The following is a 23845-nucleotide window of genomic DNA, read 5'->3' as shown; positions in this document are numbered from 1 at the left end:
ATAGTTAAAAGTCCAAATATGCTATTCGCCTGAATAGGCTTCAATATGCACTGCTGTTACCAGCTTTTTCTACATGACTTTAGTTAAGTTACAATATCAATATGTGCTTTTTCAATTATTATTTAGTTTTAAGTTGATAGTTATAATTCCAAATATGCTATTTGCCTGAATGGACTTAAATTTTCACTGGTGGATAGGCAACTGCTACCAGCTTTCTCTATATGACTTAAGTTACAATATCAATATGAGCCTTTTTCAATTATTATTTAGTTCTAAGTTGATAGTTAAGATTCCAAATATTTTTGTACAATGCTAATTGCAGTCTCGGGTGATATTAGAGATGGCATGAAAACTGTGTTTTAGAGAAAAAAAAATCTTCCGTAATTCTCTTCAGGTTCCTAAGTAAGAAGTAGAATTTAGGTTTTATGTAAGGAGTCTTTTATATTTAAAAGAAACAAAGATACAAGCTTATATCTTTATTCAACAAAAAATGACAATCCCCTAATTGCTTCAAGGGGTTTTAAATTACCATTCAAAATGCAGCGACATCTTATCAATTGATCTGAAAGTTCTTAAAATTCTAATTCAGTCCGAAATATTGTGCCATTGTATAACAATAGGACTAGACAGTAGAAAACTCCACAAAATGATTGTGATTTGTATTTAATGTTATTTTAAAAATAACATTGTAAATTAGGCTAATTGAAACTTGTTGAAACTAATATTAAAGGTTTTTCTACCAATTTAGTGTTTTTTTTATAGCAACAATAATTACTCATTTGGCAACACCATACTAGGAAATTCCCGCCTTTTTACATTAAATTTCACACAAACTCGTATTTTCTTCCATTAACTGCAGATTCCATCCAATCGTGATGGCCTAGTGGCAAAGAACCCAAGTAGCAAAATTTTGTTTCAAAAGTTAGTTTAAAAAAAAACGGCCAAGAGCGTGTTGGACCACACTGCAAAATCTAAGGTAAAAAATCATGTAACCGAAATTGAAATAATTGCAAATACGGTTAAATTACAAACTTAGTTCATATTTTTCAAACACCTCTAACTTTGGACCCTCGAAGTTAGAGGGGGTGAGTGAAGGATACATTGTTTTCACAGAGTGACCACTGGACCAATGAGGTAGTAATCATCTCCGGTATGTTTGCCGACGGTAGTCGTCCCGAATGTCTTTCAAGACCCCAAGTATGCCCTCCACTGCTTCGACTAGTCTGGTCTCCACCTGGATGCGCCTCAACTCCATGTCAAAGGCCCAACGTGGTATTGACCCCTCTCTGGGATCTGAAAAAATAATAAATGTGACTATTTTTCTTTTTGGTTTAAGTACATACATATATGTATGATGTCCTCCTAGCCGATTATCGGCTACGGCGGCTGTTCTCATTTCGGGAGATCAGCCAATTGCGCAGGACATATTATAGTGCACAAGCATTTGCGCAGACACAGGTGCACTCCCTATTCCTTCACTCTCATAACCCGATGGGACGGCAAATCCGACACGACCGGAGAGAGATCAGGCGCAGGACCGACATTTACGTGCTCTCCGATGCACGGGTGTATCAATCACCAAATTCCAGGCTCCGGGCTGCTTTGTGAAAGTCTTCTAAAACCCACAAAGCGATTTCGGCCCGACTCGGGAATCGAACCCGAGACCTCGTGCTCAGCAGCCGCACTTGCGACAGCTAGACCAACGAGGCAGTTAATATATATGTATAATAGTAGTAGGAAGCTTTATCAAAATTTTTGTTATTGAAATATTATGTTGGTTGACGCTGGTTTGGGGCTGGACGATGTGGACCATCTCTTTCAGCATTCCCTAGAAAAATAGGCTTTTTACAATGATTTAACTATAGGATAATACATCTTAATTACATATAATACAAACAAATTTAATTCTTACTTGTTTAACGCATGGCCTAGTGAAAATCTAAATATATAAAACTCAAAGGTGACTGACTGACTGACATAGTGATCTATCAACGCACAGCTGAAACCACTGGACGGATCGGGCTGAAATTTCAATTGGCATCCGCTAAGAAAGGATTTTGATCAATTCTACCCCCAAGGGGATAAAATAGGGGATGAAAGTTTGTATGAAACTTACCCACGCAGACGAAGTTGCGGGCAACAGCTAGTAAAATATAAAGCTGTTTTTAATTTAATAATTAAGAAATACTCACTATCAGCAGCCTCACTGGATAGTGGGGGCTCCACCTCCCGTGCAGCAGGTTTTTGCTCCACAGCCTCTGCAGCAGGCATCTGCTCCACAGGCTGCGTCTCCTCTGCATCAGACAGGAGACAGTCATCAAGCCATTCAACCTTCATTGCCTGCTCATTATAGGTAGAGGATGACGGCTTAGGAGAGGCTGGAGGCTGTGAGGCATTTGTAGGCGTTCCTGACGTTGATGGCTGGGAGCTGAGTGGGTCACCAAGTGACAATATCTGTAGAAAAACTATTCAATTCAATATTTGTGAAGAACGCACATATTCTGACAAATAAAATATTAGTTATTGACATATAAAATATATGAAATTAAACTAACGTCTTTTGGCAAGCGCACACCAGGCAATCCCTCAACCACAACAGGGCCCAACAAAGCCAGCACCTTTTTCTCTATATAATTAAGAGGAACCAGCTTGTTAGGCCCACCACCAGTTCGAGATGCACTCCTGCGTGAGTCTGCTGCCTTACTCTTGGTTTTGGCCTTGTATTCAATCCAGTACTGACAAAAAAAACAGTTACCAGTTAATTACACATGCAACCAAGGATATATTGTTTTAGTGACAAAATCATGTCGGGACACCTTTTCACACACGGTCAGATAAGTCCCATGGTAATTATTAATTATCTTGTGTTATGGTTGCTAAGACAACTGATAAACTAAATATAGTCGATGTCGACCGAACCGGGAATCGAACCCGGAACCTCAGGTACGGCGGCAGTCCGGCATGGTGACTATTGCGCCACCGAGGTCGTCAAGAACTTAGAAAAATAAAAATAAGTTATCAATGAATTGATATTATTAAGTTTTACAGATGCAAAGCAAGTTTCCAAAATAAAAAGGAAGTGGAAAAAGTGTGTTATGAGACGTGCCAACATACAAACTTGCTAAAATGCTGCTTTTAAATTAAAGAAGTAAACGTACCCTGCGCCATTGATCCGACGTTTTGCGCGCCCCACCGAGGATACAGTTAAGTGACGCTGAGATTGATCGCCATGCTTCTCGAGTCTCGCGCACTCCCCGAGGACCTGGCGGAGGCCGGCCCAACGCTATGTTGCGATGGGAATGGACGAACTCAAGAAGCAGCTCCATTTGTCTCAGGGTCACTTTTCTGCGAGGTGCCATGGTGATCCTAAATAATAATACTAAACTTATATTGAATTTTACCGCCACATCTAACCACAGATGTTTTTTATATGTATAACGTCTCAAACGTAGCAATATAATGCTAAAAAGGACTTTCCACCTTAGCAGTATAACAGTCGATAAAAAATTGAGTTGTCAAATGTACTGTGTACTGATAGTCATCGTAGTTTTCGCGTTAGCGACCGTGATGTATGAAGTGTAGATGCCGTGTTTGTAGTTGGCTTACCTAACAAATATTAGAACGAATACAGCGTAATCGCGTAACAAATAACGTATAGCGAAGTGTGGTTCCGGTATGAAACGACTGCCACTGATATCCACTTCATGCGAAAGAGAATAGATATGATATTGTCGGTTGACATCAAAGTTCAGTTGACACCTGCAGCCAGTTGTCAACTGAGAATCGGAAAGTTAGCGAATAAGGCCGCTGAAATAATAGTTTTGCCTGATAATATATTATATTATAAGGCAAAACAAACGGTTACTATTATAGTAAACTAACAAGGCGTCTTAGGAGATTTTCAATTACGACATTTCATTCTCCATATGGGGTTCCTACATAAGCGGAAACATAAGGTAGCATATAAAGGAAGTATTTACACTTCAATAAACAATCTTATGTACTGAGTATAAATAGGTGGGGACAAAAGAAAGTACCTGCTACAGCAGAGAAAGCTCATGAAAAAAATAAGCGTACCTATAGTAACGGTGTGGGCTTAACCACAGACTCTTAAATCTTGGAAAGGCTTAAAAATATTTAGAGCATAGCCATTGAATATCATATTTTAATAATAATTGAAACTGAATTCCTCCTAATACAATATACATGCCTTTCTTCAGGAAAACAATAATTACTCTGTGGAAACCCTACTCTCCAAAAGTCTCGGTCTGTGCATGTTAGTATCTGTAACAATTCCAATTCCATGTGTTGTCTGTGGTTTCGTAAAAGACGAGAAAACTTGTCTTAAAATCGCTCTTTTTACATAAATCTCAGTATTTCTTTACTTTATATTACAATTCTGAAATGTGAAATCATATTATGGATTAAATATTGTCCATAAATTTGTACAAAATGGGCACTAACGGCAACGGCCGCCGCGGAGGGCCTGATGTTCGCCGCCCCATGGAAGAAGGGGATTGTGTTAACGATATGGAGAGCCCCGAGCTCGATTTCGTGTACGACGACTGTGACACTCAAGCCAACGAAATAGCCGAATTATACAGTTACACCGAGCATCCAGAATACCAGCTCAATGTTAAAGCGTTTGAAGACATCATGGAAGAGTTCAACTATCCACCAAGTTGGCAAAGATTAACAAATAAACAGCAGCGCACCGTAGTCATGAAGTTATTGGAGCACTTGGATGTTGCTGTGAGTGAGATACGTATGCGCGCTACTCGCTGTATACTGTATTTAGCGCAAGGCTGCTGGGCGGAGATGCAGTCTGATGCCGAGCAAGCACACTGGGCCCGTGTCAATGTCATGATGCTGTACGATATGGGGACGTTTTCTGCTTTTGTCGAATTATTGAACCTCGAAATTGTACGAAGCAGTTCTGCTATAGCTTCCAGGAAGCTTGCAGAATCTCTTGCTGACTCAACAAACTTACGAGTTATTCTATCAGTTCTGTATCTTATCACAGAATATATGAGAACAGAAAAAGACAATCCTGAAACTGAATACAAACATTTAGTTAAAAACTTTAAGGAAGAGCTGGGAGCACCGTTTGGAGAAGAACTACTACCAGTGAAGCTGTTGAGCATGGTGACACATCTGTGTGCTGGAACCACACCCCACTTTCCTATGAAAAAAGTGCTCCTTCTTCTATGGAAAGTTTTACTTGTTTATTTAGGAGGGTCAAAGGAACTTAAGGAACGCAAAGCTAGGCTTAGGGAGAAGTATGACCTGCCTCCTCTATCAGAAGATACTATTGAGATCATCAAAGGTATGAGAGCGAGTTCTCCACCTCCCAGTGCAGCTGATATGCTTGAGAATCAAAATCCTGGCCAAAGAAAACTATTGAAAGAAAATGAACGAGAAGGCAAAATTCGCAGACACCTATTTATGAAACAAACCTCACTAGATGAATCAGATGAGCAAATTTTTGTGGACAAAGAAGAAACAGGCAATGGCTCAGAAGATTATTCAATGGAATTTCAGTCTATCCCAAGTGAGGGTTCACAATCAGAAAATAATCCTAATTGCCCCTACTACATGTATTTCAAACAGTTTGACAGTCCACCTCCCCCACCTCCACTCCCACGAAGTCTTCCATGGCAATCTAAAGTGCGCCAGAAAGATATTGACATGTTTCTTGATAATGTCAGAATCAAGTTTGTCGGGTATTCCCTTCCTGGAGATCGACAAACAACAGCAGGATTACCACAGCCCATACACGAAGGAATAGACATACTCAAAAAACATGTGTACACCAGTCTCTCAGAATTACAGGCAGAAAGAGAACTTGAGATAGCTCGAAGCCCACTCACAAGAGGAGAAAAAGAAGTTGAAGAAACTGAAGTGGAAGTCTTATATAAAGCTATGCTACCCAATTTACCACAGTACATGATTGCACTTTTAAAAATCCTTTTGGCAGCAGCACCCACATCTACTGCCAAAACTTATTCCATCAACATAATGGCTGACTTATTACCTGAGGAAATGCCCATGACTGTTCTCCAGTCCCTCAAGCTTGGCATTGATGTAAACAGACATAAAGAAATCATTGTTAAAGCAGTTACTGCAATATTATTACTGCTTTTGAAACATTTAAAATTAAATCATGTATATCAATTTGAGTTTATGGCACAGCATCTGGTTTATGCCAACTGTATGCCATTAGTGCTAAAATTCTTCAATCAAAACATTTTGTCATATGTTGGAGCTAAGAACACTATACCCATATTTGACTTCCCAGCTTGTGTGATTGGAGAACAACCAGAACTGACAAAGGAATGTCTGGATATTGGTGATTCAACTGTCCCATACTCATGGAGGAATGTATTCTCATGCATCAATCTATTAAGGATTTTGAATAAGTTAACTAAATGGAAGAATGCAAGAATAATGATGCTTGTTGTATTCAAAAGTGCACCTATCTTAAAACGCACATTGAAAGTAAGACACGCTTTGATGCAGTTTTATGTATTAAAACTACTTAAAATGCAGACCAAGTATCTGGGCCGCCAGTGGAGAAAAACCAATATGAAAACAATCAGTGCAATATATTCTAAAGTAAGACACAGATTGAATGATGACTGGGCGTTTGGTAATGATGTTGATGCAAGACCATGGGATTTCCAAGACGAGGAGTGTGCCCTGCGAGTAAGCGTTGACCGCTTCAACAGCAGAAGATATGGATCTGGTGGGGAGCAAGAAATTGATTTGACTCCACTTGAGACAGATATAAATAGTGTATTAGAAGCAAATATTGAACTTGATGAAGAATTCAAAGATAATTATGAATTATGGCTTGAACAAGAAGTTTATAACAATGAAATAAACTGGGATGTATTACTGACTGCATGAAATGTTATATTACTCATTAGATTTCATGTAAAACAACTTTTATGTTTTTGTACAGATAGTTTATAATTTTTAAATATCTCTTATTCAGAAGCATGTTTTATTAAATAGAAAATTGCATAAACTTTCTTAAAATGTTTTCTTATAAATCTGTCTAATTATTGTAGTTACTTAATTAAGTTACACTGAGTATTTTTTTAATATTTAAATAAATCTATCATGACAGAGTTCTTGTGTAAAACAAATACATTACTAAATATTAACTTGAAGCTAAATTATTATGAATATACATTATTTTAGTCAGACTAGATGTAAAATGTGTGTATGTTATTGTAGTTAACATTTTAGAGCTTGTGGATAATGAATTATGTATATTAAAATCATGTATTAGTAACTAAAGTCACACAAAACAGAACTGAACTGACCATAACTATAAATGATTTGTGAAACAATTTCTGGAACCTATAATGAAATTGAAAGATTTGATATGTTAGTATTTTGAACATGCTTAATACCTACATACATATACATTAGCTACATCTAAATAAAATTTTAAATTTACATTGCTGTTTTGTTCTTTCATTTGTACCTATGGCAGGCCTCCGTCACTCCATGTACTTGTGCGCTATAAGTGCCTACCGCCCAGCCGAGCGGTCTCGGTCCGCCGGCGGATCAAATTCAGTTGCGGTTTTCACAAGCGAAGCGCGCGCACGCCGTTCAATTTTTAACCGACTTCTAATAGTGCTGTTCGTTCGTACGCGCATTACGATGCCGTGTGGTGCCTTATGTGCTGTAACTTTAAAGATTTTTTTATTTTACCTACACACTGATGTATATAATTATGTTTTATCTAGGTTTCTTCTACAGGCAGCACCAATAGGTATATAAAACAAAACAAACTTACAAAAATAATAAAACAAAGTTTAAAAAAGAGAACCGACTTCAAAACACTAAACCGTAAGAAATAATTTATTTTTTGATGTCGGTGCTTTTTCGATTCGTAATTACCAGCTGTTAGCACCAACATAAAAAAAAAAAAAAACAAATTATTTCTTACGGCTTTGTGCCTTATTTGAAGTCGGTTCTCTTTTTTTAAGGCTTTTTTTTTCATTTCTAGTGAACATCTCCGAAGATCATCATCAAACTAAGAAGTATTATACTTATTTTAAAACGTTCTCCTAAATGTAACAAATCCTTTTCTGAAAATCGAATCGATATCGGTTTAGCCAAACGCGAGATTATCGCGCACAAACATACATACCTACAAACCATACAAGTCAAACTTCTCAGTTTGGCCTGTACCTATGTCTAATCACCTCCTTTTTTTTAAGTTGGTTAAATATTTTATAGATGATAAAATTTTTAACTGCCACATAAAAGTCAGAACATATTCACAGTTCTCAATAACATAGATAAAAAGTTATGTTAATTTAATTTTACCGAAGAGGCAGCCCTGCGCTTGCTGTGGAATCGCGCGGTGCGAAGCAATCACTGCTGTACGCTTGAGCATTTAGGCGCATTTTAGCATACAGTGGTTGCTGACGCGAAGGAGTAGGCAATTATCGTAATAGGTATTGGAAGTTTTCTACTGAGTGAAGTATCTGTAGTAATCTGTGCCTATGGTTTAAAAATATATACCTGCATATGATCAAAACCCGAACATTTCCATAATTTGTATTGTGCAGTACCTAAACACTTCCGGGGGCTTCACAGGTACTGAACTTGTTATAACGATTGTAAAAGAAAGTCGTGTCCTTTACCCTGTAACTCCAGAACGGCTGAACCGATTTTGATGAAGTAGTGAAGAAGTGACACGATAGGACGATAAAAGAAGTAAGTACTTAGTATCTTTCCGTATTGCGCGTATAATTCTTTAGTTTGAAAGTAACTTCACTAGGATAAATTATTTACTACATAAACCATCCGCATTCCTAAAAATCACTCTCATTTGTCTTAGAAAATCGATTGTGGTAGTTCAGCTGGTTTTGATTTTATTGCGTACATACAAAAAGAATATACATGGGGTATATTTCTGGGCCCCTGGCATGGGTTTCTAGGAATCTAGATTTAGCTTTTTCCTAAATCTAAATAAACCAATAAACACAGGTGGTAACTGGTGGTAACCCTCGAAATTAAACGTCAAAGCAGTCAATATTTTGTCTGTGGGTCGCTTGATGCAATGTCTAGTTTTTTATCTGTGTATGCAACGTCCCACCCACCCAAAACTTGGATTTATTTTGTTTTTCGTAGTATATTGAGTTGAAACTTGAAAGTTGATTTTAAATCATAGTTAGTTTATTCTATCTTCAATAATATGCTCCTTTAGTTTAAACGTCGTGCTATTCGTGCCCAGCGTTTATTACAAGGTAAGAATTGATATCCCTTTTGCTAACTTCCTGTGGGTCATGTAATGATTGATTTGTATTGTATCCTGTACATTAATTTTTCATAATTACGCTATACAAATGTTTTAATACCACAAACACGTGTAATAGTTCGTATTGACTGATTTTAGCCACAGCAAAATGGCCGAGCTAGCTGCGTTACTGCAGACCGAGATCCCGGAGGGGCGCACCCATCTAACAGACAGCCACACGAATCTCGAGCGTGTAGCTGATTACTGCGAAGCTAATTATTTTCAGTCCGAGAACAAGAGACTCGCTCTGGAGAGTACCAAGAACTACACAACACAATCATTGGCTAGTGTAGCATATCAAATCAACACTCTTGCATATAACTTCTTACAACTGTTGGAATTACAAACTATGCAGTTGGCTGAAATGGAAGGGCAAATGAACCATATCGCTCAAACTGTTGCCATTCACAAGGAGAAAGTGGCAAGAAGGGAGATTGGGGTGTTGACTGCTAACAAAGTTACCAACAGGCAGTACAAAATCATTGCTCCTGCTAACCCAGAGAAACCTATCAAATATGTGAGGAAGAGTATTGATTACACAGGTGAGAACATGTACTATTTTTTAAAAACATTAACATCAAATCTTGGAATAACCAGTTGTTATTAGGTGTGTACTCCAACCTAGTTTTGAGAAGGTTAAACATAAGATGCTTACATTAAACCTTATTTTTTCTCAGCATTGGATGACATTGGGCATGGTGCTCGCTGGAATGGAGCAACCAGTGGGACTCCTAGAGGCCGGCGGTCAGGCTCTACTCCCAGTGCTGCCACGCTGCCTGCACCCACCACCAAACCTCCCACCCCACCGGCTGCTGTGAGAGCTGCGGCTGCTGCCAACACTGGCACCTTGGGACGTGGCACTCTGGGTAAGCTTGTCACAAAAAACTTATTATTTTAAAAGTTACTTTTATAAGTACATGCTTAGGATGAAATAGCCAAAATTGTATGCTTAAAAAATATTGGTAGGAAGGAGCTAGATAGAAGGAGCAAGGAGACTTGTAAGATTTTTTGTAATTCTAGTTGTTCCTCACAATTTCAACATCCTCCCAAGGGTACACCCAGATAAAAGATGACTTAAACCTGTCTAATAGCCATTCTCATAGATAGGAATTTGATGTTACTTGTATCTAGGGCTGCCATCTCGAATTTCGCCAAACCCGGACAAACATTTAAAAAACCCGGACATTTCTCATAAATCACATTTTTTCTCAGAACGAGTATGATTTTTTCTAAACAAAACACCTAATTTGTTATCCATTTACTATTAACATATACTTAAATTCAATGAGGTAAGTCCTTACATGAAAAGTGTCCAGGTTTTCCCCGGACACTTAAGCACAAACTAGTAGTTCCGAGATTCAGATTAACGAAATCGAATAAATCGTTTTTAGGGAACTGTGTCCGTTTTTACAACAAGCTGCCTAAGTGTGTAACCGATCTCACGGATATAAAATTTAAGAACACTGTAAAATCCACCCTCATTAAAAAAGCTTATTATAAAATTCAAGACTTCGTTGACGATAAAGATATTATATGGCGATAACTCATTTCTCCATGTGTGGCTTCCCTGGCAATAAAACGTCTTTTTCTTTTCTCTTTGGATTGTATTGATTTACTGTTTACCTTTCAGTTGCATTGTATAATTTTATCAGCTTACTATTGTTATGTAATAGAATGTTTGTGAAAATATTACTTTTTAAAAGAGTGTCTATGGAGTTTCTTGCTGGCTCTTCTCCATGAGACCAACTTTTGGAACCGTGCAACTAATTTGACGTTTCATAAGAGCCTGCAAAGGCCTATTTGAAATAAAAGCAATTTGATTTTGATTTTGACTTCTTGAAACTCCGCCCGGACGGCCCCCAAACGAAGACAAATCCGGGGAAACCCAGACGGATGGCAGCCCTACTTGTATCAGACTAATGTAAAAATCGACAAACAGATAGGATATTGGGATCGGCCGTAAGTGTCAATAAAACCATGTAACTATGTCAAAGTACATTTGTAACTTCATTACAGGCAAATCATCCCGTGAGTACCGCACGCCGCCAGCTGTGGCGCCGCCTCAAGTGCCCTCGCACTATGCACCAAACTACCCGCGTCGCCCACCTGGTTACTCAACCCTGCCTGTGGCACAGCCTCAAGTAAGAAAAGCATATTATACATCTTTCTTTCTCCTGCCCTGTTCCCAATTTTACTTGGGGTTGGTGCAATATGTCATTTTCTTCCATTTTCCCCTGTCACTTGTCATACTGACACTCACTCCCTTCCTATTCATGTCATCTTTATATCAAAGCATATCCTACTTATATTATAAATGTGTATAGTGAAAGTTTGTGAGAATGTATGGATGTATGTTTGTTATTCAATCCCGCAAAAACAGCTGGACCGATTTGATTGAAATTGCGTATGTAGATAGGTGATGCCCTGGATTAACACATAGGCTACTTTTTATCAACACACCACGCGGGCGAAGCCGCTGGAGGAAGCTAGTTATACATATTGCTTCTATAATTTTGTTGATGTTATGTTTATGAAAGCATATCTTTCAATTCATAAATTTTATGAATGTTTTAGGTGGGAATGGTGCATCCAAATCAGCATCAAGCTCCGTCAAACTATTCACAGCAAGATTTACATTCCAGTATGCCACGTGAGTAATTATGATATGTCCTTATAAAAATGTTATTTGAAAAAGATGTCTATCTATGTTAGGGCCAAGTATCCCTTGAATTATTTTACTTCTTATTCTTTTTTCAGCCCCACCATCCCCACTGATTGGTTCCGATGGTGAACACAGCCAACATTCCATGAGCTTGCCTGGACAGGTTTGTGTTATTTCACTTTTAAACTGTAATTTACAAAATCTGTTGTAACAGCTTTTGTACTTGCGGCACATTTTATGGATAAAATCAGTATCTACAGAAAATTACACTGCTACCCAATGTGAAGCAAGTACAACTAATTGAAGTGCTATATAATTTACTGAAATTTCTGTTGACTAGATCCAATAGCCCAACATCAGCGATTGGGAAGTCGTGAGTTCATAATCTACCCTAAACCATTGTAGTGATCCCACTTCTATTACTATAGAGGTTGAAAGCGAAATATGGCTATATCTTGGGTAGCCAATTTGAACAGATTGCAGTTTGTTTGCACATGTAAAAACACCTATTTTCGTTGTATAAGTGGTTGACCTAAGTTTCTGTTGTCATGTCAACCTTACACATTACCTATGGATGGAGTCTTATGACCTTACCCAACAAATGTGGTACTTGCTGCTCTCCGTTCTATCTGGTTTTATGCATTTATAGCATGCTTCAGCTTTTCGCCCAAACTATTTTTATTTTGATTATTTTAGGATGAGATGATGAGCTAAATCTAAACTGAATAATATGAAAACTCAAATCATTTATTTATTTTTTGCATAAGAGCCACATAAAAAGATTTGACACTCATCCTAAAATATCTAGTCGTATACCGTTAAATGTTCGGCACTTGCATGACATAAACCTACAATTTCAGCGCGCTTCGTCATCGTCTGCGGGAGGCGGTTCCATCCGCGGCGGCTCCGTGTCGCCTCCACTGCCACCGCCGCCAATGGACGATGAGTTGGCTCACGACGGCTTCGGCAGACCTCACCATATGAATGTACGATTTTTTTATTTTAAGCGGCTATCCATTAGAGGAGCCACCTACTTAACTCCTTGTATACAATCCACTGGCATAATATAACCAACCTAATAGTTTTCCTTTATTTTCTCTTTAGAATAAGATGGGCACTCCATACACAAACGCAGTTCCTGCCATAGTGCCAGATGAAGAAGATTTGCCTGGATGGGTGCCAAAGAACTACATTGAGAAAGGTAATATAACTTTAGGATCACATCCTTATATTAAACATTCATTCAACTAAACGGCTAAGCACGCGATGATGACATCATTTGTAACCCAACAATGTGTAGGAAGATTCAATCATATCAATTGTTTCAGTGGTCGCAATATACGATTACTATGCCGATAAAGAGGACGAGTTATCATTCCAAGAGAGTGCCGTGATCTACGTGTTGAAGAAAAACGACGATGGCTGGTGGGAAGGTGTAATGGATGGAGTGACAGGACTCTTCCCAGGAAACTATGTAGAGCCCTGCGTGTAATGCTAACATCCAATCAGTTGTACCTGTTTTTTTGACATCGTCACTTCGCACACTAGGAAATAGATAATAGTATTTGCACTGTCGATCTATCGACATGCCTGTATACAAAAGTTTATTTGAAAACAAATGTTCATATAAGTATTCTATCTGTACCTATACCTGCTACATATTTCTTGATCCTAGCCTGTAAGTAAAATATTATCTAGAATTTTTAATCGTGTAAATTAGATTATATCTTCGTATTCACGACGTATTCCAAATAAATCAAGTATGTACTGAGTTACTAATACCTGTTTGTAATAACTTTTATCTAGAATATTATATGGAACTTATTTTTACTATTTAATGATATTATGGAATTATATGTAGAGATTATGTAAACAAGTTCAAGATAATTGCTCTATTATAACGGTTGAAATAATTATTTGAAGGAAGCAGTTTCTAAAATAAGGAATACATTTACGAAATAAACATTTAAAACTGTATTGTTGCATGTTTATTACATTCCTTAAATCACAATTAAAAATGCAGTGTTACGGAAATTAGATGCAAGTCAACCTCTGAACATGAAATGAAATACGAATGCCGAATGAATTGGTGGAACGATCCGACGTTGTTGTTCCGATACGAGCGTCGAGCATGGATGTATAAATACTTAGTACAGATACAAAGTGACGCCAAATGAAAGAAAAATGTTTTGGTCAATTTTTAAAGACTTCATTTGGATTTAGCCAATTTTTGTAAGGCCCTTCTGTCAGGAAAGGCCGGTTAAGCATATTTTGACAATCTTGTCTGCCCTGCGATGATCAGCAATTTTTTTTGTCATTCAAGTCTAGTCGGGCGAACATGGAGCGAAAGTGAAGCGTCAGTCAGCTTTAACGAATCCGATACGGATGAAAAACAGGATAGAAGTGAAAACAACTTCAATATTTGTGAATTTTTATATTGCATTTTTAAATGCACATGACAGAAATACTTAAATCTAGTCGAATAAAAGCACTAAAATGCCTTTTATCTAATACTCCACTATATTATAAAATGTCACACATCAAGAAACAAATATTTTGGTAAGATCACGCAATAGGTACATTTTATCTGAAATCTGAATGTTAGATCTATCTTTGTTTTGGTTCACCAATACACCATCTTTAAAAAACTATTATTTTTACATTCAGATTTGCAAATGATTTAGAGTATCTCCTTCGAACACAAAGTAAAGCAAATCTTCGATACCCTAATCTGTACAACTACGTGTGTAACATAAAACAAAATAGCACATGCTTGTGTGTGTGTGTTTGTAACTACAAGAAATTGTATTGTCTAGTCATAATGACAGATCGAAATCGTCTGGTATCGAAGGCTTGCGTTGCCTAGTGTACGAATGACCTTATTTGTCACTACAACAATTTACTTCATACGTCGGTAATCAACCTGCGATCCGCCATGTCACTGTGCGTTATATTTATAGCATTTTAGGCCCAAAAAAACATTCGCCGAAAATATGTGGCACCAGTTACAACTTATGTATACCTTAGGAATATCGAAACTCCTCATACAAAATTACCGTAACCATAAATGCACTTTCAGAAAATAGGGTTTATGATAGCCAACATTTAAGTACCTGTTATTCCAAGTTTTGGAAGAAGACTGGAATCTGTCTAAAGGTAAACAATTTATTTGCATAATGGTTTGCAAGGTTCAAGAATCAATCAAAATAAATTTTGAGTTTATTACGTCTAAAATATCACGAAATTAATAGGTATAATCCGACACAGTATAAGAAGACGCTAATTTTAATTTGACTTATGAATACATTATCTATGAGTTTAGAATATGCAGTACAGTGTAGAAAAATATTTAAAACCTAGATCAACTGTACGGCTTGTCATATAACTTATACTATTCCTTATCATCTAGATCCATATTTTCCGCAACTGTTATTTCAGTTTCTTGACTTTTGGTTGCGGTTTCATCTTTGTTCTCTTCAGCATCGACTTTCTCCTCTGATTTTGTTTCATTTTCAGTTTCATTAGTGGCTGGTGTCTCGTTCTTTTCTTGTTTCGCATTAGAAGTTTCCTTTTTCACGTCCTTTGCATTTCTATAAAACAAAGACATACTTGAGTATATTTGACAATAAAATTTTTGGCATTGTAAGACAATAAAGATTATTTCACTTACTGTGCAGGTCCATTAACAATTTCTACAACATCATCATCCTCGTACTTGATATTGACTACAGCTTCAACTTTGGACTGAATACTCTTCAACGCCGAATGGAATATTTTTGAGCTAGCCTGCAAGTTTAAGAAAAGTATTCGTAAATCCAAAACATACATAAGCAAGACGAGTTGTTTTTAGTTTACAGGAACTAGGCATTAGTAGGTCGTATTTTGTCAAAAACAGGCTAAATTAATAACGATGGAAAAGAGTGAGAGAGAATGGAAGACGGTTCGAAACAGTTATGAAATGGGCAGAAAAACAAACAGACAGGATTATGTACCACAGTTGAGTAGGTGCTTAATTAAACATAAACAATCTTGATATGACTTTTATATAACAATACAGTAACACATACCGTAAGCGAGGCGATCCTAGCCCTCGCAGCAGCGAGACTGGCGCTGAGGTCGGACACCTGCGTCTGTGCGCCGCGTTCAGCCTGCTGCGTGGAGGCGGCGGCGGCGCGAGCTGCCTTGAGCGCGGCGCGCGTGCTCTCGAGCGCCGCCTCCAGCCGCGCGCGCCCCGCCGCGCTCCGGGCCTCCGCGCGGACCAGCGCGCCCACGTCCACCAGCCGAGACTTGTACATCACCATGCCTGGATACAAGAACAACAATGTCAAATATTACTGGGTATTGAGTAAAACCCTATTCTGACCATGTACTGGTAAGTTTGGAAACAATGTGAAAAAGTTTGTTATCTATATAAATGTAGTAAGAGGAACATTATTTCCTTGTTCCTAAAACTAATGAACCAATTTGAAAAATTATTTCACTGTTGGTAAGTTCGATTATCAAGTGTATATTATAGTCCAATGATTTTCAAAACTTTAAGTCTTATTTTTATAATCAACCTGTGCAAGTTAATATATGAGTGATTTACCTGACTCGCTGACATCCTTTGTGTCACTAGACTGTTCACCAGAACCATCACTTGATGCGTTGAAAATAGGCAATAAGTTTCGATTGCCTGCTGCAATAGTTTCTTCTAATTCTGCAATCTAGAGAGTAAATATGTGATTAGTTTTGGAAATATGTAAAGTGAAGAGAGGAAAACAGAAGCATATCATGTAGTATTTATTTATTCCACTAATGGAAACTAATACTTACATGAGAAGGCACTTCAGTACCCATAATTGTGCTGTCTAATGGTAAATCTTGAATTGCCTCTGGTGAACCCGATGCAACATCTCTGATAGTTTGGATTAGAATTCTAAAAGTAAAATAAAATATTAAAGTTTCTATCAACATACTATTATAATGTGAAATCATAAATTATCTTTCAACAAGAATAATACAGAAGTTAACTTACTTGTAGTTGAACATTTCCTTCACGCACACCTTTTCAAGCACAGCTCTGATTTGTGAGCGCGACAGTTGTAGGCCAAGGCTCATGAACAAGTTCTGTAGATCTTTCTTGGTCATGCTGCCACCTCGGGACGTGTCAAAGTAGACTAGAGACAGTAATAGGTATGGGTCGGGTGGCAATTCCACTCCACGGCTGCGACGCTTGGGCGAACTACTGCGTTCATCGTCACTGGGGCTATCCTGTTTGCAAAAAAATATTAGTACATGAGTACAAGTCTAGTCATTGAAGTCTAAGTAAGGAGACTGACAAAATATGATGAAAGAAAGTTTCATTATAGGTTGGAACAGCAATTACGGAGGGATCAGAAGCAACACATTTCCTTACTTGGACATGAAAATCCAACCCCAAATGCAAAATGGGCAGACACACAAGAGATTTTGATTTACAAATCTTTTTTATTTGTAGTCTGACATTCTTCTAGGTTTGAATGGTTTTTTTTACTGTATAGTTGGTTATGTAATCTATGATGTCAACAGCCAGTATCTTACCTTCCTCTCCTTTCTGCGTGAATCTCTCCTGTCATCACGCTTATCATCACGTTTGTCGTCACGCTTTTCATCTTTCTTATCCTCCTTCTTCTCCTCAACCTTTTTCTCAGCTTTGTCGTCACCCTCTTTCTTCTCTTTGACCTCTTCTGCTTTTTCAGGTAATGTGTAAAGAGTTTTGTAGATATAGAAGCCGAAGTCCCGCATCAGCATCTCGTTGAAAAGTTCGGCAAACACGAATAACTGTGGCATAAAAAGTTTATATCTTTATAAGGATCCATGGTGGAAAAAAAAAATATAAAAAATTTTCAACTAAGTTTCTTTACATGAATCAGATGGCTGTTTCGCCATTAACAGTAAATTTTACCCTATAACAGTAACCGCCAAGTACATAGCTAGATATGGTTTGGATATCGTTATAGTTATCGTACATACTAAAACAATTATACGAGCAACCAACCTCAAAGCTATGTTCCTTGTTGTCAGTGATACGGTAGTCCAGCAAGAGTGAAAGTGTGGCAACATTGCAGTTGAATTTCCCTCCCTTCGCCGTATTGGATGGGTGCACTAAGATATGTGGGGTCGTTGGGATCTCGTAGCGAGACTTACGCAACTGCTTTTCTTTCTCCAACTGTTAAATAAATAAATTGGTGTTATAAAGTAAAGAATAATGAAGATCAAACGAGTTATTGGTAGCGAAAACTTAAGTGTTTTACAAATACCACATTATATCTTTACAGAACCAACTACCTTTCTCTTTTCTTCTTCTATTTCCTTCTCAGTTTTCTTCTCTTCTTTTTCAACTTTTTCTTCTTTTTTCTCATCTTTCTCAGTTTTAGTTTCACTTTTCTTTTCCTCTTCCTCATCTTTAATTTCAATTTTTTCCTCTTCCAGAGTTTCTGCCTTTTTATCTTGTTCCTGTTCATCATCCTCTAGCTCCATCACATCATCTTTCTTGTCCTCAGCCTCTTCAGTTTTCAATATTTTTGACAGACGAGAAACTAGCTGAGCCCTCAGCCCTGTTACAAATTATATAAATTGCCTTTAGTGATTTGAATGAAAAATAAAATTACTAATCTCATCACCATCATCTCAGCCATAGGACATCCACTAACTAATCTACTAATAACAATCTGAACTGTACCTTTACAACTAACGTTGCGAGCACGTAGTTCTTGTCGTAACTGTTCAACCTTTATAGACCTTAGATCTATTTTTGAATAATGCGTTGGTTCAGGTTTTTCCTCATCATCATCATTTTCGTCTATAGTTATGGTGCTACTATCCAGATCTTTCTCCTAAAAATTGTACAAGAAAATTAATTTTCATATCAGATTTCCAAAAGAAACTCAGGGTCAATTTAAAAAAAAGCTGAGTTATTTATTAATTTACTTTAGATTTAAGAGTTAGAAGAGGATTTTTAAATTAATTCTGTGAAGAGTAAGAAGGTAGTGATTATAATAATATTATCTATTTCCGGGCGATGTCAGCATGGCAACAACTGCTTGTAGTCGGCAGCACTGGCACGTTGCTCTTCCAATATTTTAGAAGCACGCGCAGCCGGAAACGTAACTAAACAAAACTGGGAACAAACAATTTGCGATTTGTCCGCCGGAGTGTCGGCCGGCGCCGCCACTTGCTGCTCTGGCTTGCTGGACGCCGGTTGATCGCCGTCGAGTTTTCGGATGGCCACATCGCAGGCCGCCTTATACTGCTCCTGTACTGTGGTCCAGTCGATACGCGACGGTTGCGCCGACCACACGTCGGGCAGGAACAACACCACACACTCGAGCCGCGACTTGCCGCCGCTTCCCTCGCGCCAGTAGTAAAACTCCACCATTCGGTACCTGCATGGGTAATACAGTTATAGTGGAATACTCACAGCGCAACGCGCGCGCCGCCCACCCGACCGCAGACATGGACACCACACATCCGCTACGAGAGTAAAACAAACTGCTGTTTTGGTATGCAGTACATCGAGTCTGCATCCAATGAGTTGCGCCATCCACGATGTACTAACGCCTTCATACTCTCACTTAAAGAATGTGTGTACCATGACTAATATAAAGAACGACGATGGGTCAAAGCTTCTTCTGTATGTAGGGCAGACAGTCAATAAGTTGGTAGGTTCACTGATCAATACTGCTCATGCTATGATAATATCTCCAGAAGAAACTCCCAGCCCAACTTAGATTTCATTGATAAAATTGCAGTGTAGCAGAGTTAGTTGACCACATAAATAATAACAGGACACTTACCATTGTGTACATGAGGATAAGTCCACTCCTGTTAAAGCTTTGCAAGTACGTATAGCAGTCTTCACCAAAACTTTTGGATCGGACTGAGGATTTTCACCATCCAAAGACGGGCTCCAAGGTCCACCTATAGCAAAATTTTCACCACCTTTCCCTTTCTGACCCACAAGGAACTTAATTAGTCTGGTAGGATGTAAAGGATTTTTACTGGAGCTGGAGCGTCCCTTGTCCTTGTCATCAACTTTCGTAAGTCCACATTTCTGATATAGGGCCTCTAGAGTTGGCATGCTGATTAACATTACCTTAAAAAAACACATTATTATTATTAATAATAAATATTTGAATAAAAATATTGCTTTAATATATTACGATAGAAATTATTTAACACTGTAGTACAAAAGTTAATCTTACTTTGGCTGAAAACCTGTAATCTGCATCAGGTGGTTCTAGAACTGCATCATTGGGAAGAGGGTTTTCCACTTCTTTGTTCATAATATGATAAGCACAGGGGTTGTTGATGGAGAACGGTGTCTGCGGTGGGAATGTTTCACCCCATTTCACTTGAGCATTAAAGAAATCAGATGGCACATACAAATTGGTATATCTTTGTGACAAAGCAGGCACATCCATCTTTGCTCTGAAATGGAGAGCAAATTATGATAGTTAGTTATTTCTACTTGGTGTGTGGTATTTCTTAAAGAAAACAAACAAGACAACATTTCAAATAAAAACTTACATATCAAGTGGCATCCTAGGTACTCGGACAACATATTTTATGGGTGAAGGTTGATGCACAACTGGGCGTTTGCGTGGAGGAGAGTCACGACGGCTGCGGCTGTCACGACGGTCACGAGACCTGGAGCGACTCCTTGAACGCGACCTCTTCTGTGTGAACTGAAAACACAAGATTTGAACATAAACTTTTTTGTTTTTAAGACATGTTCAAAGAAATGTGTTATAACTGCATTTTATGTTTAATGCCAGCGGTTTCACCCGCATCCCGTGGGAACCTCTGCACAAACCTGGATAAAAGTAGCCTATAGCCTTCCTCGATAAATGGGCTATCTAACACCGAAAGAATGTTCAAATCGGACTAGTAGTTCCTGAGATTAGCGCGTTCAAACAAACAAACAAACTCTTCAGCTTTATAATATTAGTATAGATAATTTGACTGCCTTGTTGGTTTAGTGATCGCAAGCGTGGCTACTGTGCTCGAGGTATCGGGTTTGATTCCCAGATCTGCCGAAATTGCTTTGTGGGTTTACTTTAACTTTCACATAGCAGCCCTTGGTCTGGAAGTTGGTAGGAGAGCACATAAATGTCAGTCTTGCGACTGATCTCTTTCCGGTTGTGTCGGATTGCCGTCCCATTGGGATATGAGAGTGAAGGAATAGCGAGTGCACCTGTGTCTGCGCAAATGATCGTGCACTATAATATGTTCTGCGCAGCTGACTGATCTCCTTAAATGAGAGTAGCCACCATGGCTGAAATCAGCCGTGAACGCCATTAATTTAAACACCACTATATGTATTTCAATATTCTAAATATACCCATGACAATTCATCTTTTACATTCCATTTTTTATTTACTCACATTTAGGTTAGCACTATTGCATTAGATTATGCAATGGAATGTTTTCAATATCATAAATCCTGTTGTTGTTGTTAAGGTAGTAACATTCTACAGTGATAGAAGGAATATTATGCTTACCCTGTCATCCCTGCGCGGCGGGCGATCATCGCGTCGTGATGGTAATGACTTCTTGTTGGCTGGAGGAGGCACAGCATTGTAATTATTACTCTTTGGAGCATTGGACTTCTGGTTGGGACCAGTCTTCGGAAGAACTTGAACTCTTGTTGCATTCCATTTGAAAGGCATATTTGGATTGTAATTAGCTTCGACGAGTACTCTGTCATTAACCTTAGGTATGATTCCCTTAGCGCAAACTGATGTTTGGTAAAAAACATCGTGATCAACAAAACCAAAATCATTGTGAGTTTTTGTTACCGTGCCGGTAAATACGCGCTGATCAGTGTTGTTTGACGACTGACTTGATTGTGTGTTTTGATACATTCCGGGATTCATAGCTCGCGGCGTTGGGTAAGCCACAACATTTCCTGGATACATTTGACCTTGAGCCATTTGGTTCATCGGCATTTGTCCTGCCATTGGCATGGCCATGCCGCTTTGTGCTTGCATCATGCTAGGATTAAATACAGCTTGTGTTTGTTGAAACTGCATCATCCCCTGTTGCGTCATCATTGCATTGGGATCCATGATTTGCGGATTCATGCCGGTCATATTTGTATTCACGTTTGACCGAGCCCATGGCGGATTTTTTGGTCCGCTTCCTGATTGCATGTTAATTTTATCGACTATAACTCCATAAAATAAAAACACAACCTAGATTTTACTAACTGGCACTGCAGCGAAATTGTTTTGAAATGCAAAATATTCACCAAATTGTATAACCACGCTTGCAAACGAAAATTCGCATTCACACCACACACACACAAACAACTTTACTATTCGACGCCGGATGCAGCGGTAGTGAGTGTTGCCATTACCAACACTCTATGTCACTCGCTCTAAAATTCTATTCTCTATGCCCTACGCCCTATGTTTTAATAAAATTATACCCATTCCCACTCCCACTCCAGAATCCTTGATTATACCACATTAATTAATATAGCCAGTGCCTTTAAAATTTGTACAAAGTAAAACTAAAATATAGTGGGATGAAACCCATTGGTAAAGGAAGATAATATGCCAAAAAACGTAAGAAAAATATACCACGCACAGATTTTTGACCATCGCTGAGGTCAGATAGTGGGGAATAACGGTTTTTGGGGGTGTAAATCGGTTTATCACGATATCGGAAATTTCAGTTTTTTTTTGTGAATACCCATTATGATGTAACCATGATGTAACGTCTAATAAGTCTGAATATTATATATATTATCTAGCTAATATTTGTAATATCTACTCAATTTGGATAAAGTGATAATTGACACAGAATTAATCAAATTAACTAGCAATTTTATATAATATCTCCATAGACTTGGATAATGTAATAAATAAAACAAGTAGGTAAACACTATTATTTCATGTTAACTACGTGTCTGGTAGCTGACCTTAATATAATTCGAAAAAGGCCAGTTAGCCCAGTGCAGGGCACGCCATAATAGTAGAGAAAAGTCCCCTCTTTGAGGTGTGCCTCGGGCCCACTATACGGACGGCCCGGAGGACACGGTGAACCCCACAGTCCTGGTGTGCCCTGCCTGCCTGGGAAGGTCACCGCCGTGTCCTCATCGAGGCAATAGGCAGCGGCGACGTCTCGTGCCCGGACCTGGTTCAAGCCACGGTCCGGGGTGAGAGGTAATGGGATGCCTTCGTCTCATGCAGACGCTAGAGAAGTTAACACCTCTCATCCCAGCTGCTGCCATGGACGTGGAAGGCACCAGGGCGCCCCGGGTGTCGAGTGACGTCTCCCGGCCATCGTAGGCGTGGATCTGTGGGCGGTGAGTTTCGGTAGCTCATCGTCCTTCCGTCTCTTAGAAGACACGGGCCCGTCTCGGCAGCGTGCGTTGTTCCACGCGCTCCACGAAGAGATTCAGCAAACCCCATTGGGTTTAAGTCACTAACAGTCTGACACTCCTTCACGCTGCTGACCATGCTGACCCACAGCGGGAGAAATCATTTGATGATTTATCATAAAAAAGTCGATAATAACTTCAACCGTTTTTAAGAATTAGTCAGTAGTAAGTTGGTTATACCACATTTATTACTTTGGCTAACTTTGACCTGCTATTATCAATAATATCCAGATAAAGTGATTAATTTATCACTGTGTCAGGTCAATTTGGGTATTGTACATAATGACCAGTGATTATGAATAATATATATTTAATCACTATGGCTGTAACATATATACCATACCTCGGTTTATCGTATTTACTGTATGTATGGTCGGTATTATTATTGTATGCCTGGTTGTCTGGCGATGTGCGTTGTTTATACATCGTTCGGATAAAATCCTATAAAATC

General features: G+C 38.6%; 4 protein-coding genes across 8 annotated transcripts; 2 read left to right on the top strand and 2 right to left on the bottom strand.

Annotated features, from left to right (window-relative positions):
- Positions 1–363: 363 nt before the first annotated feature.
- Positions 364–8701, bottom strand: LOC110374711 (uncharacterized). Of its 5 annotated transcripts, none has more exons than XM_049839024.2 (5): positions 8545–8701; positions 3159–3366; positions 2556–2735; positions 2193–2454; positions 364–1293 (listed from the first exon to the last, which is right to left on the bottom strand). In XM_049839024.2, exons 2-5 carry the CDS (start codon positions 3357–3359, stop codon positions 1142–1144), a joined length of 795 nt encoding a protein of 264 aa, XP_049694981.2. In that variant the 5' UTR covers positions 3360–3366; positions 8545–8701; the 3' UTR covers positions 364–1141. The 5 variants fall into 5 exon arrangements, with proteins under 5 accessions (XP_049694981.2, XP_021188247.3, XP_021188239.3 ...); XM_021332572.3 differs by lacking the exon at positions 8545–8701 and adding an exon at positions 3481–3752 and having other exon boundaries at positions 3159–3379; XM_021332564.3 differs by lacking the exon at positions 8545–8701 and adding an exon at positions 3481–3747.
- On the top strand, positions 4271–7469 carry LOC110374172 (striatin-interacting protein 1). The gene has a single exon (XM_021331766.3). It carries the CDS (start codon positions 4453–4455, stop codon positions 6907–6909), a length of 2457 nt encoding a protein of 818 aa, XP_021187441.1. The 5' UTR covers positions 4271–4452; the 3' UTR covers positions 6910–7469.
- Positions 8702–9104: 403 nt separating the features above from the next.
- On the top strand, positions 9105–13961 carry LOC110375139 (abl interactor 2). The gene is made up of 9 exons (XM_021333147.3): positions 9105–9272; positions 9422–9864; positions 10000–10188; positions 11339–11463; positions 11897–11972; positions 12080–12147; positions 12845–12970; positions 13089–13185; positions 13313–13961. Exons 2-9 carry the CDS (start codon positions 9432–9434, stop codon positions 13474–13476), a joined length of 1278 nt encoding a protein of 425 aa, XP_021188822.1. The 5' UTR covers positions 9105–9272; positions 9422–9431; the 3' UTR covers positions 13477–13961.
- A 442-nt stretch (positions 13962–14403) lies between these two features.
- Positions 14404–22353, bottom strand: LOC110375132 (cell division cycle and apoptosis regulator protein 1). Its single transcript, XM_021333135.3, has 15 exons — positions 21509–22353; positions 20535–20692; positions 20210–20435; positions 19802–20100; positions 19138–19390; positions 18688–18841; positions 18294–18562; positions 18004–18174; positions 17547–17786; positions 17002–17237; positions 16800–16902; positions 16573–16690; positions 16052–16287; positions 15655–15770; positions 14404–15574 (listed from the first exon to the last, which is right to left on the bottom strand). The coding sequence occupies exons 1-15, from the start codon at positions 22157–22159 to the stop codon at positions 15376–15378; spliced, it is 3429 nt and encodes a 1142-aa protein (XP_021188810.3). The 5' UTR covers positions 22160–22353; the 3' UTR covers positions 14404–15375.
- Between the last annotated feature and the right edge of the window lie 1492 nt (positions 22354–23845).

This window comes from Helicoverpa armigera, chromosome 12, assembly GCF_030705265.1.
Source record: "Helicoverpa armigera isolate CAAS_96S chromosome 12, ASM3070526v1, whole genome shotgun sequence".
NCBI classification, from domain to species: domain Eukaryota; kingdom Metazoa; phylum Arthropoda; class Insecta; order Lepidoptera; family Noctuidae; genus Helicoverpa; species Helicoverpa armigera.
This window is presented reverse-complemented; position numbering and strand designations above follow the sequence as displayed.